General features: G+C 43.0%; 1 protein-coding gene across 1 annotated transcript in view; it reads right to left on the bottom strand.

The window, feature by feature from the left end:
• LOC132815251 (cadherin-7-like) overlaps positions 1-24,444 on the bottom strand; it is a 138,414-nt gene that overhangs the window by 29,899 nt on the left and 84,071 nt on the right. Inside the window, exons 6-7 of the mRNA XM_060824065.1 lie at positions 13,667-13,920; positions 5,640-5,776 (exon numbers count right to left, since the gene is read on the bottom strand). Of these exons, the coding sequence (XP_060680048.1) occupies positions 5,640-5,776; positions 13,667-13,920 (391 nt within the window). The remainder of the gene's footprint in view (positions 1-5,639; positions 5,777-13,666; positions 13,921-24,444) is intronic.

The raw sequence follows: 24,444 nt of genomic DNA, 5'->3' as shown, positions 1-24,444 counted from the left end.
GCCCCTATCAAATCCCCTCTTAACCTTCTTCTTTCCAATGAGAACAGACTCAAGTCCCTCAGCCTTTCATCATAAGACCTTCCCTCCAGACCAGGTAACATCCTGGTAAATCTCCTCTCCACCTTTTCCAATGCTTCCACATCCTTCCAGAAATATGGCGACCAGAACTGTATACAATATTCCAAGTGTAGATGCACTAACACTTTGTATAGTTGCAGTGCGATATTGCGGCTCCAGAACTCAATCCCTCTACCAATGAAACCTTACATACCTTATGCCTTCTTAACAGCATTATCCACCTGGGTGGCAACTTTCAGGGATCTATGTACATGCACTCTAAGATCCTCTGCATATCCACGCTACCAAGAAACTTTCCATTGACTCAGTACTCTGCCTTCCTGTTATTCTTCCCAAACTGCATCACCTCACATTTAGCTGCATTGATCTCCATTTGCCACCCCTCAGCCCAATTCTGCAGTTTATCCAAGTCCCCTGCAACCTGCAACATTCTTCCAAACTGTCCACTACTCCACCGACTTTAGTGTCATCTGTAAATTTACTAACCCATCCACCTATGCCTGCGTTTAAGTCATTTATTAGAATGACAAACGGCAGTGGTCCCAATACAGATCCTTGTGGCACACAACTTGTAACCGGACACCAGGCTGAATATTTTCCATCAACTATCACTCACTGCCTTCTTTCAGAAAGCCAGTTTCTAATCCAAACTGCTAAATCACCCTCAATTCCATGCCTCTGCATTTTCTCCAACAGCCTACCATGTGGAACCTTATCAAAGGCTTTACTGAAGTCCATGTATACCACGTCAGCTGCCCTACCCTCATCTACGTGCTTGGTCACCTTCAAAAACTCAATGAGGTTTGTGAGACATGACCTGCCCTTGACAAAACCATGTTGACTCTCTGAAATCACCTTTTGCTTGCTAGATGATTATAAATCTTATCTCTTATAATCCTTTCCAAAACCTTTCCTACAACAGATGTAAGGCTCACTGGTCTATAATTACCTGGGTCATCTCTACTGCCCTTCTTCAACAAGGGCACAACATTTGCAATCCTCCAGTCCTTTGATACTCAACTTGTAGACAATGACAACTCAAATATTAAAGCCAAAAGCTCTGCTATCTCCTCCCTAGCTTCCCAGAGAATCCTCAGATAAATCCCATCCAGCCCAGGGGACTTGTCTACTTTTACTCCTTCTAGAATTGATAACACCTGTTTATAACTAACCTCGATCCTTTCTAGTCTAATATCTCGTACCTCATTCTTCTCCTCTACAATATTCTCCTTTTCCTGAGTGAAAACCAATGAGAAATGTTCATTTAGCACATCTCCGATTTCCACAGGTCCACACTCAATTTCCCATTTCTGTCTTTGACTGGCCCTATTCCTACCTTAGTCATCCTTTTATTCCTCACATACATATAGAAAGCTTTAAGGTTCTCCTTTATTCTATTTGCTAAAGACGGCTCTTCTTAACTCTCCCTTTAAATCCTTCATAGCTGATCTGTTACACTCCATATGCTCTGCACTCTTGCATGTTGGTTCGAGAAACAACCATAAACAAGGTGGGCATTTCGTCAATGCTTAACGAAAGCATCACCTGGGTTGATCTCTCACACCAAGTTAATAAGGACTTTTGATTTCCAACGTAAACCATTTTAACTCAGTTGTAATTGAGTTCAAACTCAATCAGTTAATCAACACTTGGTAAGGACCTGGGACCACTGATGCTTTAAGGCTTTGATTGGCTTGTTCCTTAAGCAGCAAATATCAATGATACCCAGTGCATGGTTGGTTTGAATGAGTGCCTTCAAGTCAATTTGGTCTCAGTTCCTGTCAGCATAACATGACATTTGATTGTGTTGCTCAGTTCCGACTATCTTTGGGGTCAGGTGTAAACAAAGGAGGAATCTGGGTTGGTGGTGGTGGTGGGGGGGGGGGCGGACTTCGCTTTGAGAAAGATTTGCGCAGTGTCAGTCACACTCTGGGCCCATCATCCTGAGGTGCCTCTTACTGAAAGTCCAAGCTTTTCTTTACTATTTTTTGCAGAAGGAGCTCCTTTTAAAGCAAACGTGTGAACCTTTCTGTTGTCATGTTTGGCGGGGGGGGGGGGGGGGGGGGGGGGGGTGGTGGTGACAGTGAACCTTAAACTGAAGTTGGAATGGTTCACACTAGTTAGTTTCCATTGTACATTTCCAGCACATGCACAAACCCAGACAAATGGATCTGTCAGACCTGAGCTGAACTCACGCCAGCAACTGAGGAATTAATATTCAGTTCATGAATGAATCTGGATAAAGAATGTGTATCAGTAATGGTGGCCATTAAACTGGATTGCTGTTGAAATAACTCTGCGAGGGCTGGTAATCTGTCACCTTTTATCTCGACGTGCATGTACTTGAGACTGACCCAGCTAGCACAGAGCTGGCTCCTAGAGTGGGCAGAACTGCTGACACTCCTGTTTCTATCTGTCAGCCAGGGCTCCCTGGTTGGACCAGATTAACAGCCCCAATCAGGGAACTCATATTCTATAAGGTCCACCTGGCTGACCTTTTTTTAGATTACTTACAGTGTGGAAACAGGCCCTTCAGCCCAACAAGTCCACACCGACCTGCCGAAAAGCAACCCACCCATTCCCCTACATTTACCCCTTTACCTAACACTATGGGCAATTTAGCATGGCCAATTCACCTAACCCCTGCACATCTTTGGACTGTGGGAGGAAACCGGAGCACCCGGAGGAAACCCACGCAGACACGGGGAGAACGTGCAAACTCCACACAGTCAGTCGCCTGAGTCAGGAATTGAACCCGGGTCTCTGGCGCTGTGAGGCAGCAGTGCTAACCACTGTGCCACCGTGCCGCCCTCATTACGTGACCTTATTACGATCACTAGAGCTGTTAAAAGCCATTTGGTTCATTCAATCTTACCGCCTTTGGATTATTCCCTGGGCAGTGCACAAATTGACATGGTGTACAGAACATTAGAGAGACAAAGACTGCTGTGGGCAAAGTGGGCTCCAGTTCGTGGGGCACTAACACCAGTACTAGAGAAACTCGGCTGGAACTGTACCATTGGGCCAGTCTATACCTGAGCTCCAGCTGGAGCAGTGTTCTTGTGAACAGCATAACTGGGAATATAGAGAAGGTTTTAAGCTAAATGGGGGTGCAAGGGGAATGGAGTGCATCAAAACATAAAGATAAGGGAGGAGAGAAAAATAGAAATATGGAAGGGACAGAGAGAAAAAAAAACCTAAGAATGCACCAACAATCAAAATCAAAGATAACAAAATGGCTCTGCATTACAATGCACCCAGCATTCAGAACAAAATAAACAACATGATGGTGCTGATTGAAGTCAATCGGATTTCCTAGTGACTACAGGATGATAAGGATTGGGACCTGAATATTGAGGGGAATAAAGCATTAAGTAGAAGCTGGTAAAGGTGGAGGTGGTAGCTCTTTCACATTTTGTTTCAGTCAGTCCAAAATCTAATCTGGATCAATGTGTAAACAAAATATCAAAGAGTGGTTTAGTGGGAAGTGGGCAATAGATCTCTCAAACTGAAATGGACCAGTTCTTAGTTCTGTCACCATCTAAATCAGTTTTCTTACGTTGTAAGAAAATAATGACTTCTGCTTGAAAAACATGAATATAAACAGCTTTACTTTTTGTGTTACATGGCAATTGGGCACAGTGTTTGGCTGTACACAAAATAGAGGCTAAAATAATGACCAATTCTTTCAAATCTAAAAGCGCTGCCAAATACTGCAGGAAACTAATCGATTCATCACTAGAGTTGCTGAACTGGAGCAGTTTTGCTCAGATTGACTGAAACAGTTTGGAACCTGCAGTCATTTCAAACAACCTGGTCAGGCAGGTGCGAGTATTAGACACACCTTGGGGCAGGTACAATCTTAAAGCCTGACCATCTCAGCTCTGAGATACAGTGACACTGCAACACAAAACCCTTATATGAAGATTCAGCTTGTCACTAACTGGAAGTTTAATCTTATTTTCCAATACAACATAGAGGCATACAAAACTGGGATTGACAATTGCTCACTCAGACAGGTGACTATTCCGGCTCTTTGGTAACAGTGGGACTTGACTCCACTAGAGACAAGAACCCAAAAGTACTGTCTTCTGCTCTGGTTAGGTCCCATTTGGAGTACTGTGTCCAGTTTTGGTCCCCAAACCTCAGGAAGGACACACTGGCCCTGGAACATGTCCAGCGGAGATTCCCACGGATGATCCCTGGAATGGTAGGTCTATCATATGAGGAACAGCTGAGGATCCTGGGATTGTATTCATTGGAGTTTAGAAGATTAAGGGGAGACTTAATAGAGATGTACAAGATAATACATGGCTTAGAAAGGGTGGATGCTAGGAAATTGTTTTCGTTAGACGAGGAGACTAGGACCCGTGGACACAGCCTTAGAATTAGAGGGGGTCAATTCAAAACAGAAATGCGGAGACATTTCTTCAGCCAGAAAATGGTTGGCCTGTGGAATTCATTGCCACAGAGTGCAGTGGAGGCCGGGACGCTAAAAGTCTACAAGGCAGAGATTGATAGATTCTTGTTGTCTCGAGGAATTAAGGGCTACGGGGAGAATGCGGGTAAGTGGAGTTGAAATGCCCATCAGCCATGATTGAATGGCGGAGTGGACTCGATGGGCCGAATGACCTTACTTCCACTCCTATGTCTTATGGTCTTAGACAAACCATCTGCAAACTGCTCAGGAAAGCCTTCTGGCGCTTTTCTGTTCCTTTAAGATGACCTCTCGTCTCTTCCGGTGCCAAGGTGAACCAGTTTGTGAGAATCCAACCTGTAGTTCACTAGATGGCCAGTCCAGGAAGGTGGTCAAGGAGCAGCCTGCAATGCAGAAATCCTCCCCCAACAATGAAAGAAAATCATCGCAAAATAAGGAATGTTTTGGTATTATCTTGCCCATGCTACATTGCAAGGCTCAATATCCCCAGAATGGATATGGATCATGTCAAAAACACCAGTAAGCACAAAAAAAACTTGATCTTGCATTAAGAATGTATTCACATCATCAGATTTCTTTCCCCTCAATGCCATTTTATTGTCATTTCAGTTTACATTCTTCCAATGCACAAAGTTGCCTTTACAGTTCATTATACAGTAGGAACAGACTGCCATTTTCAGTAATGAACTGGCAGATCAGGAGATTGTGAGGACACTTTCCAGATCAGAGACCTGAGTAGGAAAACTACACTGAAACCTGTCATGCAATATTGAAGGAGTACTGCACTGTCAGAGGCGTAGTTTTTTTTAAGGTGAGGCTCAGTCCTCCATTTCAAGTGGCTGTAAAAGATAACACATGATGTCATGGATGAGTGGGGTTGCTAAACAGGCAATGGGTGAACCCTTGGCCAATACTCACCCCTTAAGCAATACCACAAAATTCATTTTACTTGTTCATTTATTACATTGTATGGGAGTCTGTTGTTCACACATTGACTGCTGTGTTTCCTACTTTACCACAGCACCTCCACTTAATTGACTAAATAAGGCGAGACCTCCTGGGGTTGGTGAAAGGAGTTATACAATTGCAAATCTCTAAAGTATTTCTGTTGGAAATCACTTACGGCTCTCCATCGCTAAAACGGTGATGTTGTGCTCTTCGGTTGTCTCCCTGTCCAGTGATTTTGCAATTGTGATGACTCCAGTGGTGGCATCAATGTTAAAATATCTCTCCAGGTCGGTGTTGCGATCTATGGAATATCTGGATAGAAAGTTAAAGTTGAGAGTTTAGCATCCATTAATGATTTCAAATCATTCAAGGAAGCCATTTACCAGTTTAGTTACCAACAACAGGGCATGAAAGGAAACACCCAGCAAGTGGAAATGATAAAGAATCTTGAGAACAGAGTTGGCAACTCTGGTTGGCATCGAGTTGGATCCATTCCTGGAGATTTCGGTACCTGACTCCAATCCATCCTCAACTTTCTCCCATTGCTACATTCCTCAGGAACACAAGTTCCTACACCTTTTGGAATTCAATGACCCCTTTGCTGGATTAATCCTCACTATTCACCAAATTGCCTCTATTCCTCATTTCCACTGATGGTTTTTTTGAATGAAAGCAAAACGAAAGAAAACTTAATCTTAAAACTGCTGCAATAGAACTGCTGCAACATCACTGGATTTGTAATGCAGAAACCCAGGCTCAGCATCCTGCTAATGGAGGATTGTCTCATGAGCAAAGACGAAACGGGTTGGGACTCTACTCACTGGAGTTCAGATGAATGAGAGGCAATTTCACTGAGACATACAGGATTCTTAGGGGGCTTGACAGGGTGAATGCTGAGAGGATGTTTCTCCTTGTGGGTGAGTCTAGGACCAGAGGGCACAGACTTTGAATTCAGGGGCACTAATTGAAGACTGAGATGAGGAAGAATTTCTTCTCCCAGAGAGTTATGAGACTTTGGAGCTCCTTGCCACAGAAAGCTGTGGGGACAGAGCCCTTGTGTATAATTAAGGCTGAAATGGATAATTCCTTGATCTTGAGAGGAATCAAGGGTCACAGGTAAAGGGCAGGAAAGTGGACGTGAGGAATGTTGGATCAGCTATGATCCTACTGAATGGGAGAGCAGGCTCGAAGGGCTGAATGGCCTACGTTACTGGTGATCTAAATTCAATAAGGGAACCTCAGTGGTGGTGACTATCCTCAATTAATGACCTTCAGGGAAGGAAATCTGCTGTTCTTCCCTGGTCTGGCCTACATGAGATTCCAGACACATAATAGAGTCATAGAGCCATACAGCACAGAAATAGACTCTTTGGTCCAACTTGTCCACGTTGACCAAATATTCTAAATTAATCTACTCCCATTTGCCAGCATTCGGCCCACATCCCTCTAAACTCTGCCTATTCATATACCCATCCAGGTGCCTTTGAAATGTTGTAATTGTACCAGCCTCCACCAATTCCTCATGCCAGGTCATGCACCACCCTTTGTGTGAAAAAAGTTCTCTCTCAGGTCCTTTTCAAATCTTTCCTCTCCCACCTTAAACCTATGCCCTTTAGCTTTGGACTCCTCTACTCTAGGAAAAAGACCGTCGTTATTCACCCTATCTATGCTCCTCATGATTTTATTTTTAGGTCAGCCCTCAGCCTCTGACGCTCCAGGGAAAACAGCCCCAGCCTATTCGGCCTCTCCCTATATCTCAAACCCTCCAACCCTGGCAACATCCTTGTAAATCTTTTCTGCACCTTCTCAAGTTTAACAATGTCTTTCCCATAAAAAGGCAACCACATTTGTACGCTGTGTCCTAAAAGTGGCCTAACCAATGTCCTACACAGCCACAACATGATATCCAACTCCCATATTCAAGGTTCAGACCGATGAAGGCAAGCATGCCAAAAGCCTTATTCAAGGAACAGGAGATTCGACGTTTCGGGCATAAGCTTCCTGAAGAAGGGCTTATGCCCAAAACGTCGAATCTCCTGTTCCTTGGATGCTGCCTGACCTGCTGCGCTTTTCCAGCAACACATTTTCAGCTCTGATCTCCAGCATCTGCATCCTCACTTTCTCCTCAAAAGCCTTATTCACCACCCTATCTACCTGCAACACCCACTTTCAAGGAACTTTATACCTGCACCTCTAAGTCTCTTTGTTTGGCACCACTCTCCAGGGCCCGACCATTAGCTGTATAAGTCCTGCCCTGGGTTCTCTTCCCAAAATGCAACCCCTCACATTTATCTAAACTAAATTCCATCTGCCACTCCTCAGCCCATTGCCTCATCTGATCGAGATCCCATTGCACTCTGAGGTAACCTTCTTCACTGTACACACTGCACCTCTTCCTTTGGTGTCATCTGCAAACTTACTAACTATGCCTCAATTGATTGGGCAGAAATTTGGTTGATGTGGCACGATATTAACCACCCTCCAATCTTCCAGCACCGCACCCGTGGCTGTCGATAATATTAATATCTCAGCAAGGGGCCCAGCAATCTAATTTCCCTAATTTCCCACAAAGTTCTGAGCAACGCCTGATCAGGTTCCGGGGATTTATCTACCTTTATACATTTCAAGACCTCCAACACTTCCTCCTCTATGATATAAACTCTTTTCAAGACATCAATATCTGTTTCCCAAGGAAGCTATCTTCCATCTCTTTCTCCACAGCAAATATTGACACAAAATATTTATTTAGCATCTCCCCCATCTTCTGCAGTTCCATACATAGCTGGCCATGTTGATCTTTCAGGAGTTTTATTATCTTCCTCATTACTCTTTTGTCCCTTATGAATTTATAGAATCCCTCTGGATTCTCCTTAACCAAATTTGTCAAAGAAATCTCATGTCCCCTTCTTGCCATCCTAATTTCCCTCTTAAGTATACTCCTACTGCCCTTATAGTCTTCTGGGGATTCACTCAAACCCAACTGCCTACAACTGATATATGCTTCCTTCTTTTTCTCGACCAATTTCTCTAGTCATCCAACATTCCCTAAGTCTTGCCCTTCACACTAATAGGAACATACTGTCTCTGAACTCTTGTTACCTTATTTGTAAAGGATCCCATTTTCCAACCACCCCAAACCTGTAAATAGCCTGCCCACAATCAACTTTTGAAAGTTCCCGTGTAATACCATCAAAATTGGCTTTACGTCAATTTAGAACTTTAACTTTTAGATTAGTTCTACCCTTTTCCATATGCTTTTAAAATGAATAGAATTATGACGACTTGCCCCAAAGTGCTCCCCCACTGACACCTCCATCACCTGCCCTGCCTTCTTTTCCAAGGTTAAGTATTTCTCCTTCTCTAGTAGGTACATCCACATGCTAAGTCATAAAGTTTTCTTGTAGACACATAGCAAACTCTGCCACAGTGAAGTTCTTAAAACTATGGCAGTCCATGTCTATGTTTGGAAAATTAAAATCCCCAACCATTAAAACCTTATTATTCTTACAGATATCAGAGATCTCCTTACAAATTTGCTTCTCAATTTCCTGTTGACTTCTGGGAGGTTCATAGTACAATCCCAACAAGTTGATCATTCCTTACTTATTTCTCAATTCCACCCAGATAACCTCACTGGATGACTCCAAGAATATCCTTCCTAAGTACAGTTGTAATGTTATCTTTAATCAAACCACTGCTCCCCCTCTTTGCTTGCTTCTTTTTCTATCCTTCCTATAGTATCTATATCCTGGAACATTAAGCTTCCAGTCCTCTTCATCCTTGAGACATGTTTCTGTGACAGCTACGATATCCCAGTCCCATGTTCCCAACCTGCGTTCATCTGCCTTGCTTGTCAGACCTCTTGCATTGAATTAAATGCAGTTTAACTTATCAGTCCGACTTCATTCTCTGCCTTACTCTTCTCTGCTTTGACTATTTGACTTGCTCCATTATTTACTGTGCTAGACTCAGCCTTTTCTCTTTTCTCATTATTGCCTTGGGTCCTCCACCCACTCCCCTCTTTACTAATTTCAAGCCTCCTGAGTAACACTAGCACATCTCCCCACAAGGATATTGATCCCTTTCCAATTCAGATGGAACCCATCCCTCCTATACAGGTCATTTCTACCCTAGAAGAGATTCTAATGATTCAAAAATGTGAGCCCTTCCCCCTTGCAGCATCACCTCAGCCACGCATTCATCTGGTGTATCCTCCTATTCCAACCCTCACTAGCACATGGCACCAGTAGTGATCCAGGTAATTCTACCCTCCACGACCTACTTTTTAACCTCCTTCTTAGTTTCCTGTATTGTCTCTGCAGAACCTCATTCCTTTCCCTCCCTATGTTGTTGGGACCAATGTGCACAATGTCCTCCTGCTGGCCACTCTCCCTGATCAGAATATTCTGCACCCTATCTGAGATATCCTTGACCATGGCACCAGGGAGGCAACTCACCATTCTGAAGACTCACTGACAGCTGGTGAAACATCTGTCTGTGCCCCAGACTAAAGTGTCCCCATTACAATCAATCTCTTGGAAAGTGATATACCCCTCATTTCAATGGAGACAGTCACGAGACCAGAAACCTGGCTGTCAATGCAATACTCACCAGCAAAATGGTTGACTCTTAGCTGCCCTCTGAAATAGCCTTAATAGGCAACTATGTAGAAGGGCAATTAAGGATTGGCAACAAATGCTATTACTGCCCTCCTTCCAGGAAAGAATAAATTAACTCTGGAAGCTTCCTGGAGGGCTATCTTCAAATCCAAGAGACTCTGGGGGGTCTTGGTGCATTGACAATCCAAGGTGTGGATCATTATTTCTTGAATAGGTGCTAACCAGACTGCTGTGCATTGTTGGCCATTTTATGAGTGCCTTGAAGCATAAAGTTAGGCCACCCACTGCACGTACAAGCCCAGGTCATGTGAGTGCTCTGCTCTCTCTTATACTTCATAGTTTGCAATCAGACTCCAAAGAGAGTGTTCCTGCTGCCCACCTCAGCACTATTCCCTAAGGTGGACTTGATATGATTGCTAGCTTGATACCCAACTGTGGCCCATGCCAGTCATATTAAGCCATAAACCTGTCATAGTTTTCAAATGGTGCTCAGTAGGTGGCAGTGTTGCTCACACTAAGGTATCTGAGCGCTTGTGATTCCGGCCTTTTGCACAACAGCGATTTTCACTATTACATTTTGCCTACAGCTGCTTGTGTCCTACATACGGGACTTCCTTCCTTCAATCTCTTTGCTTTTCTATCTCACTCTTTCCTGCTTTACGCTATTTCTTAAAAAAACCTACCTCTTTGATCGAGGTTTTGAGTTATCTGCCTTAATATTTCACTTATGCCTCAGTGTCAGTTGATTTTTTTTTATATAACACAACTATGAAATGCCCTGGAACAGTAAAGGTGTGATATAAATGCAAGCTGTTCTAGTGAGAATGTGCATAGGGTATATGCAGGTAGGGAAAGTTAAGTTATGCAGGTTAAGTTCTGAGTTTTGTGAAACAAGAGGTTCAGCTGAGCATGACTCTGATCAGATAAGAACTTACAGTTAACAGTGAGGTGTTGGAAGCAAGGGTAATGGGTTAACAGGGTGGAAAAGCAGTCATTATAAGGAGCCATTTAACAAGATGAGGGAGCAATCAGTATGTGAGGTCAGTTTAACAAGGTGAAAAGTATTCATTATGTGAAATCAGTTATTCATTGTGTAATAGCAGATGGCTTAACCTTTACCATTGACACTTGCTGATTGTAACAGTCACCCAATCAATATGCATACTGCCTTATCTAGATGCTCTTCCCTGTAAAATGACTATGTAGTTAATTGAGAAACTGCTGTATCAGAGAAGACTGTAAACTCATGTCTCTGTTCACATGGGCGATCGTTTTTTCTCTCTCTCTCTCTCTCTCTCTCTCTCCAGGGCCTGGAATAAAAGAGGGTAAAGCAACTGTGTCTCTGAGCATCTTGCCTAGACTGAAAGGGGAATGGGAGACACTAGGGTAGATACATGGGAAGTTAGGAGCTAGAAGCAGGCCCGTTGAGGCTGCTCCACCATTCAACAAGGTCTAGTTGTGTTATCAATTTCACTTTGCTGCCTGTCCACCATTCCACACTCTCCCCCACTCCAAGCCTTCTCCCTTAATCCATTAGGGCACACAGCAAGACCTGGGCAACATTCAGGATCAGGCTAACCAGTGGCAAGCAGTGTTCACAAAGAACAGTGCAATGGATGAGAATCTAACCAGAACGGCTGAAACAGGTTATCAGGACATTGCTGTTTCTGAAAGATTATGGTCCTGCTTTTATTTCCATGAATATATGGATATCCTTGGCTACACTAACAGTGATTGCCAAACCCCTTTGACGTCAAGAAGGTGACATTGATCTGCCTTCTAGAACTGTTGAAATCCATCCAGTGCAAGATAGTCCCACAGTTTTGGTCTAACAATAGTGAAGGAACAGCCTTAAATGTTTTGAGTTAAGATGGTGACCGGCTTGGAATGGAATTCACAGGCAATGATACTCCTCATGAAACTGTTTCCCTTCTCCTTCTGGATGATAGAGGTTATGAGTTTGGAAAGTGTTGTCAGATGAGCCATGGTGGGTTGCCGCAGTACAACTTGTAGATGGTGTACACTGCTGCTACTGAACCTGATGGGTGAGGTACCGAATAAACAAACTCCTTTGTCCTGGATTGTGTCAGGTGCTTGGCTGCTGCTGGAGCTGCACTAATTCAGGGATTCTGACTGCTGCATTTCTACATTACAAAGTACTTTAAAAGTACTTCAAAAGCTGTGAGGGGTGGCCAAGACTGGGGAAAAGAAATTTCAAGGATATTTGACACTCATGGAAGATAAGCAAAAAGCAAAAAAAAAGTGGGGGTTCTGCCGATAACAAGAAAAAGGATCAGCTTGGAGTAGGGGGTGAGAGGACGGGTCCATTACCAAGTAAGGGACAATCCATTTAGGGCTGAGAAGATGAGGAATGTCCTCACTGACTCTCTGAAATTCTCCACCCTAGAGGTCATGCAAAGTTCAATCACCGAGTGAGTTTGAGGCAGAGATCAATTGATGGTGAGTTACTAATGGCATCAATGGATATGGGAGTAATATGGGAACGCAGCATTGAGATAGATGTTCAGTGATGATCTAGAATGGCAGAGAAAGGTCAAGGAGCTGAATGATCTGCTCCTACCTTCCTGTGTAAAGTGCACTAAGACATCCTGAAGACTGGGCACTGCACTAAAATAAGCCTCTTGTTTTCCTAATTACTAGCGCAAAATGGTGGTACAAATGGCAGGACACTAGGAAGTTCAAGGGAAGAAAGGGATGGTGGGGTGCTTGTCCACAGAAGGTGGCAGGACAAGTCAATAGGGGAGTTAGGAAGGCAAACGGGAAGTTGGCAATTATTAAGAGTACAAGATCAGAGAGGTCATATTGGAGTTGTACAGAACTTTGGTTAAGTTATACCTGGAGGACAGTGTGCAGTTCTGGTCACCTCACTATAGGAAGGATGTGATTGCAGTGGAGGGGGTACACAGGAGAATCACCAGGAGGTTGCCTGGGATGAAGCAATGCAGCAATGAAGAGAGACTGCATAAGATCAGGTTGTTTTCTTTGGAGCAGAGAAGGTTGAGGGGGTGTTCCTGATAGAGGTGTATAAGATTATGAGGGGCATGGACAGGGTGGAGAGAACACAGTTGTTACCCTTAGTTTAAGACACAAGAACAAGGCTTCTGTTTTTAATGTGAAAGGCAGGAGGTTGAGAGGGAATTTGAGGAAAAGTCTTTTCAGCTGGAGGGTGGAGGTCACTATTTGGAAGAGTCCTTGAATCTGGTGAGCTCACAACCTTTAAACAATATATGAATGAGCAGTCGAAATGTCACAATATTCAAGAATAGTGGGTCTAATGTGGGAAAGTACACAGGAGTAGGCCATTCAGCCCTTCAGCCATTCAATGAAATCATGGCTGATTTGTGGCCGAACTCCATATTGGCCCACATCTCTGAATACCTTTCCTTAAGGAAAGCTTATCCCTCTCAGATCTAGCATTGAGTGGAGATGGCAGCGTGTATTTGGCAGTATAGACTCAATAGGCCTCTCCTGTATGATTCGGTGAGAGCCAATGAATTGGATGGATGATTTAGAATGCTGTAGAGCTGCCTTGCATTGGGTGCAGGAACTGGTGAACTCTCACCTGACAGGGTTGTTTGCTGTGTCGGGGTCATGTGCAGACACAGTGCCAATGGCAGTGCCAACCTTTGCAGCCTCAGAGACCGACATCTTGTAGAGAGGCGAGTTGAACTCTGGGGCTTCATCCACGTCCTCCACCACCAGCTTCACCGTGGTGGTATCAGCAAAGGGTCCCAGCGCCTGGAACCTTGGGTCGGTGTTTTTATTGGAGACTTCAATCTTCAGACTGTAGCTTGATTTTTTTTCAAAATCCAACTCCTGTGAAGCAATTACAAAACATACATATATTTACTTGGCGCAATGTCAGTCCATTAAAGAGCACGACAAGCAAATGAAAGAACAAGTCACATCCATCAGGTGATGACATTTTAACATGGGATCGTTTAATTAAACGGCAGGCGTATTTTCAGCTTGTTCCTGCTCCATTGCTCTGAGCATCTATCTTTGTTATTCCTGCTATTTGCACTGAAGTGACAACCTCCAAGTAAATAAGGTTCCAAATGAATGATTTATTTGCGATTCCTCCAGCATCCCCTCTGCAATTTATTTATCTTTTAATCTATCTATCTCCTGCTGTTTTCTGAATAAGATATATGGGGTCTGATAGTCAAGTCCAGAATGAGCGTAGTCAGCCCACTCAAAGTTTTTACTGTCAGAACCACCTCAAAACATTTTATAGCCAATGACAGAATTCCGTCAAACATTTTACTTTCACTCATGAAAGTTGTATTCTTGGACATTAAAGACTTGCCAAGCTTTTTGGTTTCTTGCTTGCGATGAGCTGGAGAGACTGATTTGGCCGAAGCGATTCTCAGGAATATGTACCTTATAGATGGAGTCATGGGTGTGGTGCATTTCAGGTAACTCTCTCCTCTAGTACTGAATGTCCCGGGTTCAGGGTGCAAATCTGTTGTAGAGAATAAGCACAAAACGCCAGGCTGACCCCAGTGCAGTACTGAGGTATGACTACACGATTAGAGATGCTGACTGCTAAGATTCTGACTGTGCCCATCTCATGGCATCACACTGCAAATACGAAGCTTCTGAGATTGACATACTTTAAAGTCCGAGAAAATGAAAGCGGGAGCTCGTGGAAATTTGACTGATAACAAGCTGTGTTAGCTAGGTGCTTGGGGGTGTTGGGGGTGAGGGAAGGGAAGTGCAGCTGATAGAAGGTGCAAGATGCTCCCACCCACAGACAATGAAAAGGGCAGTTATACTGCCTCTGGGGAACCTGTTAGTCTAAGCCTCACAGGTAGATGGTTTGGATGTAAGCCGTTACAAATAATTGTACATAACTGTTCATGTATCTCCATGATAAACTGGATTTGGGACTTACAGGATAGCTAATTAACAATTCTATCCGGATACAAGGCCCTTGTGATTCACTTTGCCCTGGGAATAGGTTTCAGGAAGGGAAGTCTATTACAAGCCATTACAGTCACAGGTTACAATGTTCTGAGATATTTCTGAAATTCGGGTTAGTCTGTAGCCACCTGAAAGAGAGGAGAGAGAAAGAGGAGTCGGGGTGGGGGGTAGAAAGAGAGAGAGAGAGAGAAGGAGATAGAGAAGGAGATAGAGACAGCTAATCCTGCAAATGAAACAGAGAAATTGTTGTCCTTATTCACCAAACAGAACACAGGTGGGAAGTCACAGTAAAACCAAAGAGATCAAGTTCATGAGGATTTAAAAGTGGTTGGAAGATTCACCGAGACTGGGTTAGAATCTCTAAAATATTGAGTAGAAATCACCTTTGGAAAAGGATAAACGTAGGAAGCCATTGAGAGTATAAAATAGTTTAGAACTAGCTTTGAACGATGAAGTGTTTACTTAATCAACAGTGTAGAATATAACCAACATTGTACATCTTCAGTTGTGCTAAAAGCCAATGAGGAGTTGCTTTCCTGTAATTCACTTGTAAGTTGCTTACAAAATTGTGATTATTCCATGTTCTTTCATGTTGCTTCTGTGATAGAAGTCTTAAAATTTGAATCCTTGACATGAGATCTTTTCAGTTGATGAACAGAACCTTTCCAAATGTTATTTGTCTCTGCAGAAATCATCTTGGTTTATATGCTCTTTGCAGGAATTCACAGAATTCACATTTCTTTAAATTCACAGAATGAAATAATATAATAGCATTGTCCAGACATTCAACAACCAGGTTTTCATAGTGCTCTTGTTGTATTCATGGTAACGCTAACATGGCTCCATCTATTTTTGCTCCAGCATTCCTCAGGATAGTAACTGTGAGGATTTAGCAACAATTAATCAATCTAACTTTGAAGGTACCGGCGGAGAAGTCAGAAATCGACTCAAAGATAGGTGTTGACATGGCAGGAGCAATTATATCATTGGCCCAACATCTGAACCTTGGAGAAATAAAACACTATGTAGACAAGGAGGTTAAAAAGATGTTTAGCATGCTTGCATTCATCGCTCAGTCCTTTGATTATAGCAGATGGAAAGTCATGTTGAAGTTGTACAGGACATTGGCCTCTTCTGGAATACAGTGTCCCGTTCTGGTCGCCTGATTATAGGAAGAATATTATTAAACTAAAAGGTTCAGAAGAGACTTACCGGAACATTATGGGAATGGAGGTTTTGATTTATAAAGATAGGCTTGGACTCCTTTTCACTGGAGTTTAGGAGGTTGAGAGATGAAGTTTATAAAATCATGAGAGTTATACCAAGGGTTAATGGTTGGTGTCTTTCCCCAGGTTGGGGCATTTCAAGACTAGGGGGCATATTTTTAAGGTGAGAGGAGAAGTTTAAGAAGGACATGAGGGGTAATTTTTTAAATAAAACAAAGGGTTATACGCATGTGGAATGAACTTGCAGAGGAAGGTTGCGTACGGGTGCAGTTACATTTAAAAAAGTCCAATAATAGGAAATGGTTGGAGGAATATGGGCCAGGTGCAGACAGGTGGGACTAGTTTAGTTTGGGAGTGAGGTCAGCATGGACTGGTTGGACCGAAGGGCCTGTTTCCGTGCAGTATGACTACTTCAGATGAAACACAGATTCCACAGATTTCCAAGGTTCAGTTGAAGATGAGAAATAATGCAATTTGAGAAAGAAAATGGAAAGGAAAAGAAGAAGAAATGTTAAAACATGAACAGCAGTTTCAGAGAGTAACAGAAAAGGAAGACCTAGACTTGGAAGACTGGAGGTATTTATTAGTGGGCTTTTATACCCACATCAAAGAATTTGGGTTTAAGATAGACTGATCATGGAGAAAGCAAGTTCATGTCTATAGTCAGTCTTCATTCATTAGAACTTTGTTTATTGTATGCTAGTGCTAACTACTCGCATGTGTAGTCAGATATATGTCAGGCTCTCGTCTTACGATTACGTGACTTGAGCTATTTTCTACATATGCTTCTGTCTATTTCACATCACTCTTCCAATCCTACTCAAACTCACTCTGTCCACAATATGCTGTTTATGCCCAGTGCGGTGCAGCTCTATGCTATCATCGCAGAGTCCAGGGTCTTAATGTCTTTCTGCGACAAGAGGGAGGCCTGAATATTTGAACTGGAGAGAGACAGCTGCTGCAGTTACCCAAGCAGGAACTGGGGGAAAGACATGACAATGAGTCCCCTTTAATTTCCGCTTTTGATTTAGCAAGGTCCACAGTAAACTCCCCGTTATCCGAAACACAAGCATTCCAAAATCTTATGGAACCAGCAAAAACTTCAAAGAAAACTTGCCATTTTTCTAAAGTTTCTTCAAAAACATCAATTTGAAGTTGGCACACCATGCTCCGATATGCACATGCTCACTTATGTCTGGAGTTACCAGAACCCAGCGAGTAAATTGCACTGTACTCTTGACATTTAGATTTAAGACTTTTCATTCAAAGAATATAAGAGTGTACAGTATTGGGTTTCTATCAGAGTATTTGTAATGCAACTGACAGATTCATATAACCAGTGCCCATCAATCCCCACACTTGCCTGAGTTTTATTTTATTCATAGGATAAGGGGCATTGCAGGCTGGTAAAAATTATTGTCCATTCCTAGTTACCCTTGAGTGAGCTGCCTTCTTGAATCACTGCAATCCAAGCACTGTAGGTAGGCGTATAATTCTGCTCGGCAAGGAATTCCAGGATTTTGATCCAGCGACACTGAAGGAACGGGGACCTATTTCCAAGTCAGGGTGATGAGTGACTTGTCAAGACATGGATAATGGGGAGTTTGCCATATTTACTTGATGCCTAAATTCAGTGAGAAACAGGTTAAAATTTTATTTTGTATCCTTTGAGAAAACACTTCAGAACAATGTAACAATGGCTTAAAAAAATTTAGATAACTTTAGTACTCCAGTGATTGTAACGAGGTCAACCAGGTGGCCCTCACAGAATATGAGTTCCTTGATTGGGGCTGTTAATCTGGTCCAAGCAGGGAGCCCTGGCTGACAGATACAAAAAGGAATGTCAGAGGTTATGTTCACTCTGAGGGAGCTGGATCAGTGGTGATAGACTCTCCATTTGTGACAGGGAGGGGACTGACTCTAAACTGTCTGGACCACACAGTCAGTGTGTTATTACTGCTGTTGGGTTTTCTATGGAAGAGGAGAATTTTTTTTCCCTCTCCCCCCCTTTGTTTCAGGTAGACTTTTTGTTTTTCTTTATTGCTTATTGTGATTGTTTTTTTCTGGGTTTCTTTATTTTAAAAAAGCACATCAGAGGTTCTGTTCACTCTGAGAGCTGGCTCTGAGGCAACTGGATCAGTGTCCACATGCAATTAAAGGGGGACTTGGTGATGGGATACTGGTTTTGTTAGGGAAAGCGTTCGATTCTTTCAGGTGAACATTATTAAGTAGATTATTATGAGGTTAAGATTAATGTAAGGGTAAGATTGCTGTCATTAATGTGCATGAATTAATTGTACAAGGTTACAGACATGAAAATACATCATCGGACTTCTGTGGAATTTGCTGGAGAAAATGGGAATGATGTTTGATAACTGATATGGAGCTATGAAGATTGAGCTGGATTTTAAAAGAGAGTTGTTAATAATGGAAGAATTTAAAACAGGTGCGCCTTTTGGACTAAGGTCCCATGAAGAATAGCACAACATTCAGAGTCATAGAGATGTACAGCCCAGAGACAGACCCTTTGGTCCAACTTGTCCATGCTGGCCAGATATCCTAACCCAGTCTAGTCCCATTTGCCAGGTTTTGCCCCATATCCCTGTAAACCCTCCCATCATCATGATTAGATTGGATTCCCTAAATGTGGAAACAGGCCCTTCAGCCCAACCAGTCCACACCGACCCTGCCCAGATCCATTTCCCTCTGACTAATGCACCTAAAACTATGGGCAATTTAGCGTGGCCAATTCACCTGACCTGCATATCTTTGGATTGTGGGAGGAAACCCATGCAGACACGGGGAGAATGTGCAAACTCCACACAGTCACCCAAGGTTGGAATCAAACCTGGGACCCTGATGCTGTGAGGCAGCAGTGCTAACCACTGAGCCACCATGCTGGATGGTATATGAATAGGAAGGGCTTAGAGGGATACATTTCGAACATAAGAACTGCTGTTACAACTGATGATTGTGTCTTGGTCCATAAACGTTTGTGGGTGACAACAAAGCTTTGTTCGTAAACACAACAAAGAAGATAGCAAGACAGAAGTAGTGATGAAGCAAAGACTGGCTATAATGTGAGGGATAGCAGATGCTTCACAAAGTTGTCAACAAGTGAGTGTGAGAGATAAATTTGACTTGAAAGGGTAAAAATGTCACTTTTACTATAAGATAGTAAGGTTGCTGGGAATTAAAAATTAAACCAATGGGCATTGATAGGACATAGAGTTATTCAGCATGGAAACAGATCCTTCGGCCCAATTTGTCCGTGCCAACCAGGATCCCAAATTGAATAAGCCCCTCTGTCCTTTGTTTGCCCCATATCCCTCTCAACCATTCCTGTCCACATACCTATCCAAATATTTTTTAAATGTCTAGTGTTAGATTAGATTAGATTTCCTACTGGAAACAGGCCCTTCAGCCCAGCATGTCCACATCAACCCTCCGAAGAGTAACCCACCCAGACCCATTTCCCTTTGACTAATGCACCTAACACTTTGGACAATTTAGCCTGGCCAATTCACCTGACCTGCACATCTTTGGACTGTAGGACAAAACTGGAGCACCTGGAAGAAACCCACGCAGACACAGGGAGAATGTGCTAACTCCACACATTGAACCTAGAACCCTGGTGTTGTGAGGCAGCAATGCTAAACACTGAGCCTTTGTGAATGCAGCATCAGTGACTGAAGCTTGTGGTATAACCAAAACAATCTCTCACAGAATTGCTACAGTGCTGAAGGAGGGCATTGGTCCCTTCATCTCTGTACTAGGTCTCCAGATGAGCATTTCACTCAGTGTTGACCTGCTGCTTTCTCTCCAGAACAATGCATTGCTCAGTTCCACAGCATCTTTCTAAATACCTCAATGGAACCTGACATCATCACACTTTTGGGCAATACATTCAAGATAGAGTCATAAAGATGTACAACACAGAAACAGACCCTTCAGTCCAACTCATTCATGCAAACCAGATAACCTCGATAAATCTAGTCCCATTTGTCAACATTGGGCACATATCCCTCTAAATCATTCCTATTCATAAACCCATCCAGATGCCTTTTAAATGTTGCAATTGCCAGCCTCCACCACTTCCTCTGGCAGCTCATTCCATACACGCACCATTCTCTGCATGAGAGGGTTACCCTTTTGGACCCTTGTAAATCTTTCCCCTCTCACTTTAAACCTATGCCCTCTAGTTTTGGACTTCCCCACCCCGAGGAGGAAGACCTTGTCTGTTTACCCTCTCCATGCCCCTCATGATTTTATAAATCTCTACAAGGTCATCCCTCAGCCTCTGACACTCCAGGTAAAACAGCCCCAGCTTATTCAGTCAATCCCTACAGCTTAAATCCTCCAACCCTGGCAACATCCTTTTGAATTTTTCAGAACCTTTTCAAGTTTCACAATGCCCTTCCAATAGGAAGGAGACCAGAATTGCACACATTATTCCAAAAGTGGCCTAACCAATGTCTTTTACAACCACACCATGATCTCCCAAATCCTATACTCAATGCATTGACCAATAAAGGCAAGCATACCAAATGCCTTCTTCACCAACCTATCTACCTGACACACCACTTTCAAGGGGCTATGAATCTGCACCCCAAGGTCTGTTGTTCAGCAACACTCCCTAGGACCTTACCATTAAGTGTATAAATCCTGCCCTGATTTGCCTTTCCATTTATCTAAATTAAACTCCATCTGCCACTCCTCAGCCCATTGGCCCATCTGATCAAGATCCCAGTCATACTCTGAGGTAACCTTCTTCGCTGTCCACTTTTGGTGTCATCTGCAAACTTAATACCCATACCTCCTGTGTTCACATCCAAGTCACTTATATCAATGACAAAAAGCAGACAAAAAGAAGTGAAACAGTATTCACTCATATCACTTTTGTTTCCTTTAAATGGCTTTAAATCTTATTCAAGATCCTTTCAGGAGAAGGAATATTGTTCTATCCAGAATGTTCATGATTCTGAATGCCTGTAACAAATGTCCTCTCAGTTTCCCCACCTCCAATTAAACGAGGCCCAACATTTGTATTCTCTCCTTCTAACTGAAGTTCTGCATCTCTGGGTACCTTCTTGTAAATCTTTTGTGCACTCTCTCCAATGCCTTCACAACCTTCGATACATATATTCATCTAAAATGTGACATGGAAACAGACTTTTCGGTCCCACCAATCCATGCCGCCACGTTCGCAAATTAAACCAGTTCCACTTATCTGTATTTGGCCCATATCCTTCCAAACCTTTCCTATTCATGTACTTATCCAAATGTATTTTAAACATTGTAACCGTACCAGCGTCCACCTCTTCCTCTGACAGTTCGTTCCTCATACTAACTGCTCTCTGTGTATCAAAAGTTGCCTCTCGTATCCCTTTTAAATCTTTCTCCTCTCATTGTCTTCTGGTTCTGAACTCCCCACCTTAGGGAAAAGGTCTTTGCTATTCACCTCACCTATGCCACTAATGATTTTATAACCTCTATAAGGTCACTCCTCAACCTCCTATGATCTAGTGAAAAAGGTCCCAGCCTGTTTTTCTAACACAAGCCCTCCATTCCCAGCAACATCCTGATGAATCCTCTCAGGATGAATAATGTCCTTCCTGAAAAGGGTGACTAGAACTGGACACAGTACTCCAGAAGAGGCCTCACCAATGTCCTGTACAACTTTAATATGATGTCCAACTCCTATACTCAAAGGACCGAGCAATGAAGTTAAGCATGCTAAATGCCTTCTTAACAACCCTGTCTCTCTGTGACTTGGATTTCCAAGAATAAAGTGTGACAGCTAGGTCTGAAGCTGAATTCATAATAACCTTTTGCTCTCCTATGCTATGCCATCATTAATAAATCCCACACACATTAGTAAATGCTCTCTCAACCTTTCCTGCCTCCTTCCATATCTTAAACGCATATACGCCCTAGCCCCTCTGTTCCTGTAGTTCCTTCAGAGTTGTACCCATTATTTTGTGTTGTTTGTCATGTTTTTTTTCTGACCAAATTGAGTCATCTTCCTCTGTCATTTGTCAAGTTATTTTACCAATTTGTTCAGTTGAAGTTTGACATTATCCTCCTCACAGTATACAATGCTTCAAAATGTTGTAGCGTTGACAACCTACGAAACTGTTGACTGCACATCAAGGTATATATGTGAAAGGAAAAGCAAGGCTCCCAATAATGAGCCCTGGAAAATTCCACTCAAATCTTCCTCCAGGCCAAAATTAAATCCATGAACCATCAGTCACTGATTCCTGTCACTAAATTTTATATCCATGAGACCACAGAACATTCAGCCCATTGAGCCTGCTCTGCTGTTCAATGATATCATGGTTAATCTGATAATCCTTAACTCCACCTTCCTGTCTTTTTCCCCATAACCCTTTATTCTCTCCCTGATTAAAATTCTGTCTGTCTCAGACCTGAATATGTTAACGATCTAACCTGAACAGCCCTCTGTGGTAAAGAACTCCACAGATTCACTAGCATCTGAGAGAAAAGACTCTTCTTTGTCTCTGACTTAAATGTATGGCAGGAATCGGCAGATAAAGATAAACTAACTCCACTAGTTGGATGTTCGAGAACTAGGGGGGATGGTCTGAGAAAAAGGCCAGGCTATTCAGGAGGGATTAAAACAGAAGTAGCTGGAAAATCTCAGCAGCATCTGTGAAGAAAAATCAAAGTTGACGTTTTAGGTCCGGTGACCCTTTCTCAGAACCGGAGAGGTGTTGGAAGCACTTCTACACACAAAGGGTGGGAAAGATTTGGAACACTCTTCCATAAATGATAGTGGATACTGGATCAGTTGTTCATTCTAAATCTGAGGTGGATAAATTTTTGTTAAACAAGGGCGGCACGGTGGCACAGTGGTTAGCACTGCTGCCTCACAGCGCCTGAGACCGGGGTTCAATTCCCGACTCGGGCGACTGACTGTGTGGAGTTTGCACATTCTCCCCGTGTCTGTGTGGGTTTCCTCCGGGTGCTCCGGTTTCCTCCTACAGTCCAAAGATGTGCAGGTCAGGTGAATTGGCTATGCTAAATTGCCCATAGTGTTAGGTAAAGGGTAATGTAGGGGTATGGGTGGGTTGCGGGTCGGTGTGGACTTGTTGGGCCGAAGGGCCTGTTTCCACACTGTAAATAATCTAATCTAAAAAAAAGGTATGGGCCAAAGGTGGGTATATGGAGTTAGGCCACAGATTAGCCAGGATCTCATTGAATGGTAGAACAGGCTGAAGGGTCTACTCCTGTTCCTATTGCCCAATGTTCCTATGACCCTTATTCTGAGATGATTCCCTTCTGGTATTAGTGTCTCCCACGTGGTGAAACAACTATCCATGGTGGTATTGCACCTTTTATTCTCAACTATGTTTTGCTCATAAGTCTCTTTTGTGGCACGGTATACTTTTTGAATGTCTATACGCACACAACAGCCCTGAACTCTTTCTGTTACCATTGAACATCGATGCAGAAAGAGATCATTCAGCCCAGCAAGTCCTCTCCACCAACAGTCAATAAAAGCATGGGCTGGTCTCAACTCCACTTTATACCTTTTTCCGATAGCTCTTAAATCACTTACTGAGAATCTAATTATCACCACTTGATTTTCAATGACACTATAATCACCGAATGCCCCACTATCAACATCATGAGGGGTTTAATTCACCAGAAATTGAAGTGGACTAGCCATATAAATATTGCAGCGACAAGAACAGGTCAGAAACTAGGAATCCTGCAGTGAATAACTCACCTGAAGATTCCACAAGTCAGGAGTATGATGGAGTACTCCCCATTTACCTGGATGAGTGTAGCTTCAGTAACACTCAAGAAGCTTGATACCATCCAGAACGAAACAGGTCACTTGGCTGGCATCGCATTCACTCCCACCAACACCAATGTACAATCGCAATGTGCATTGCTAAAGTTAAACAAGACAAATTGCTTCCAAGCACAAAACCACTGCCAGCTAGAAGAACAAAGCAGCGGGTACATAGGAACACCACACTCTGTAAATTCCCCTCCACAGGCACAGAAAGAGAGCAATGAACTTATCCTGAGACAATCAGGCTTGTTCCAGGGCCTGCCCCACAAAGAGAACTTGAGAAACTGGTTCTGTATTCTCTAAAGCTTTGAAGATTGAGAGATGATCTCATTGAAACCTACGAAATATTGAAAGGGAACA

This window comes from Hemiscyllium ocellatum, chromosome 4 (genome assembly GCF_020745735.1).
Source record: "Hemiscyllium ocellatum isolate sHemOce1 chromosome 4, sHemOce1.pat.X.cur, whole genome shotgun sequence".
Taxonomy (NCBI): domain Eukaryota; kingdom Metazoa; phylum Chordata; class Chondrichthyes; order Orectolobiformes; family Hemiscylliidae; genus Hemiscyllium; species Hemiscyllium ocellatum.
Note: the sequence above shows the minus strand (reverse complement) of the source record. Positions and strands in the feature narration are given on the sequence as shown.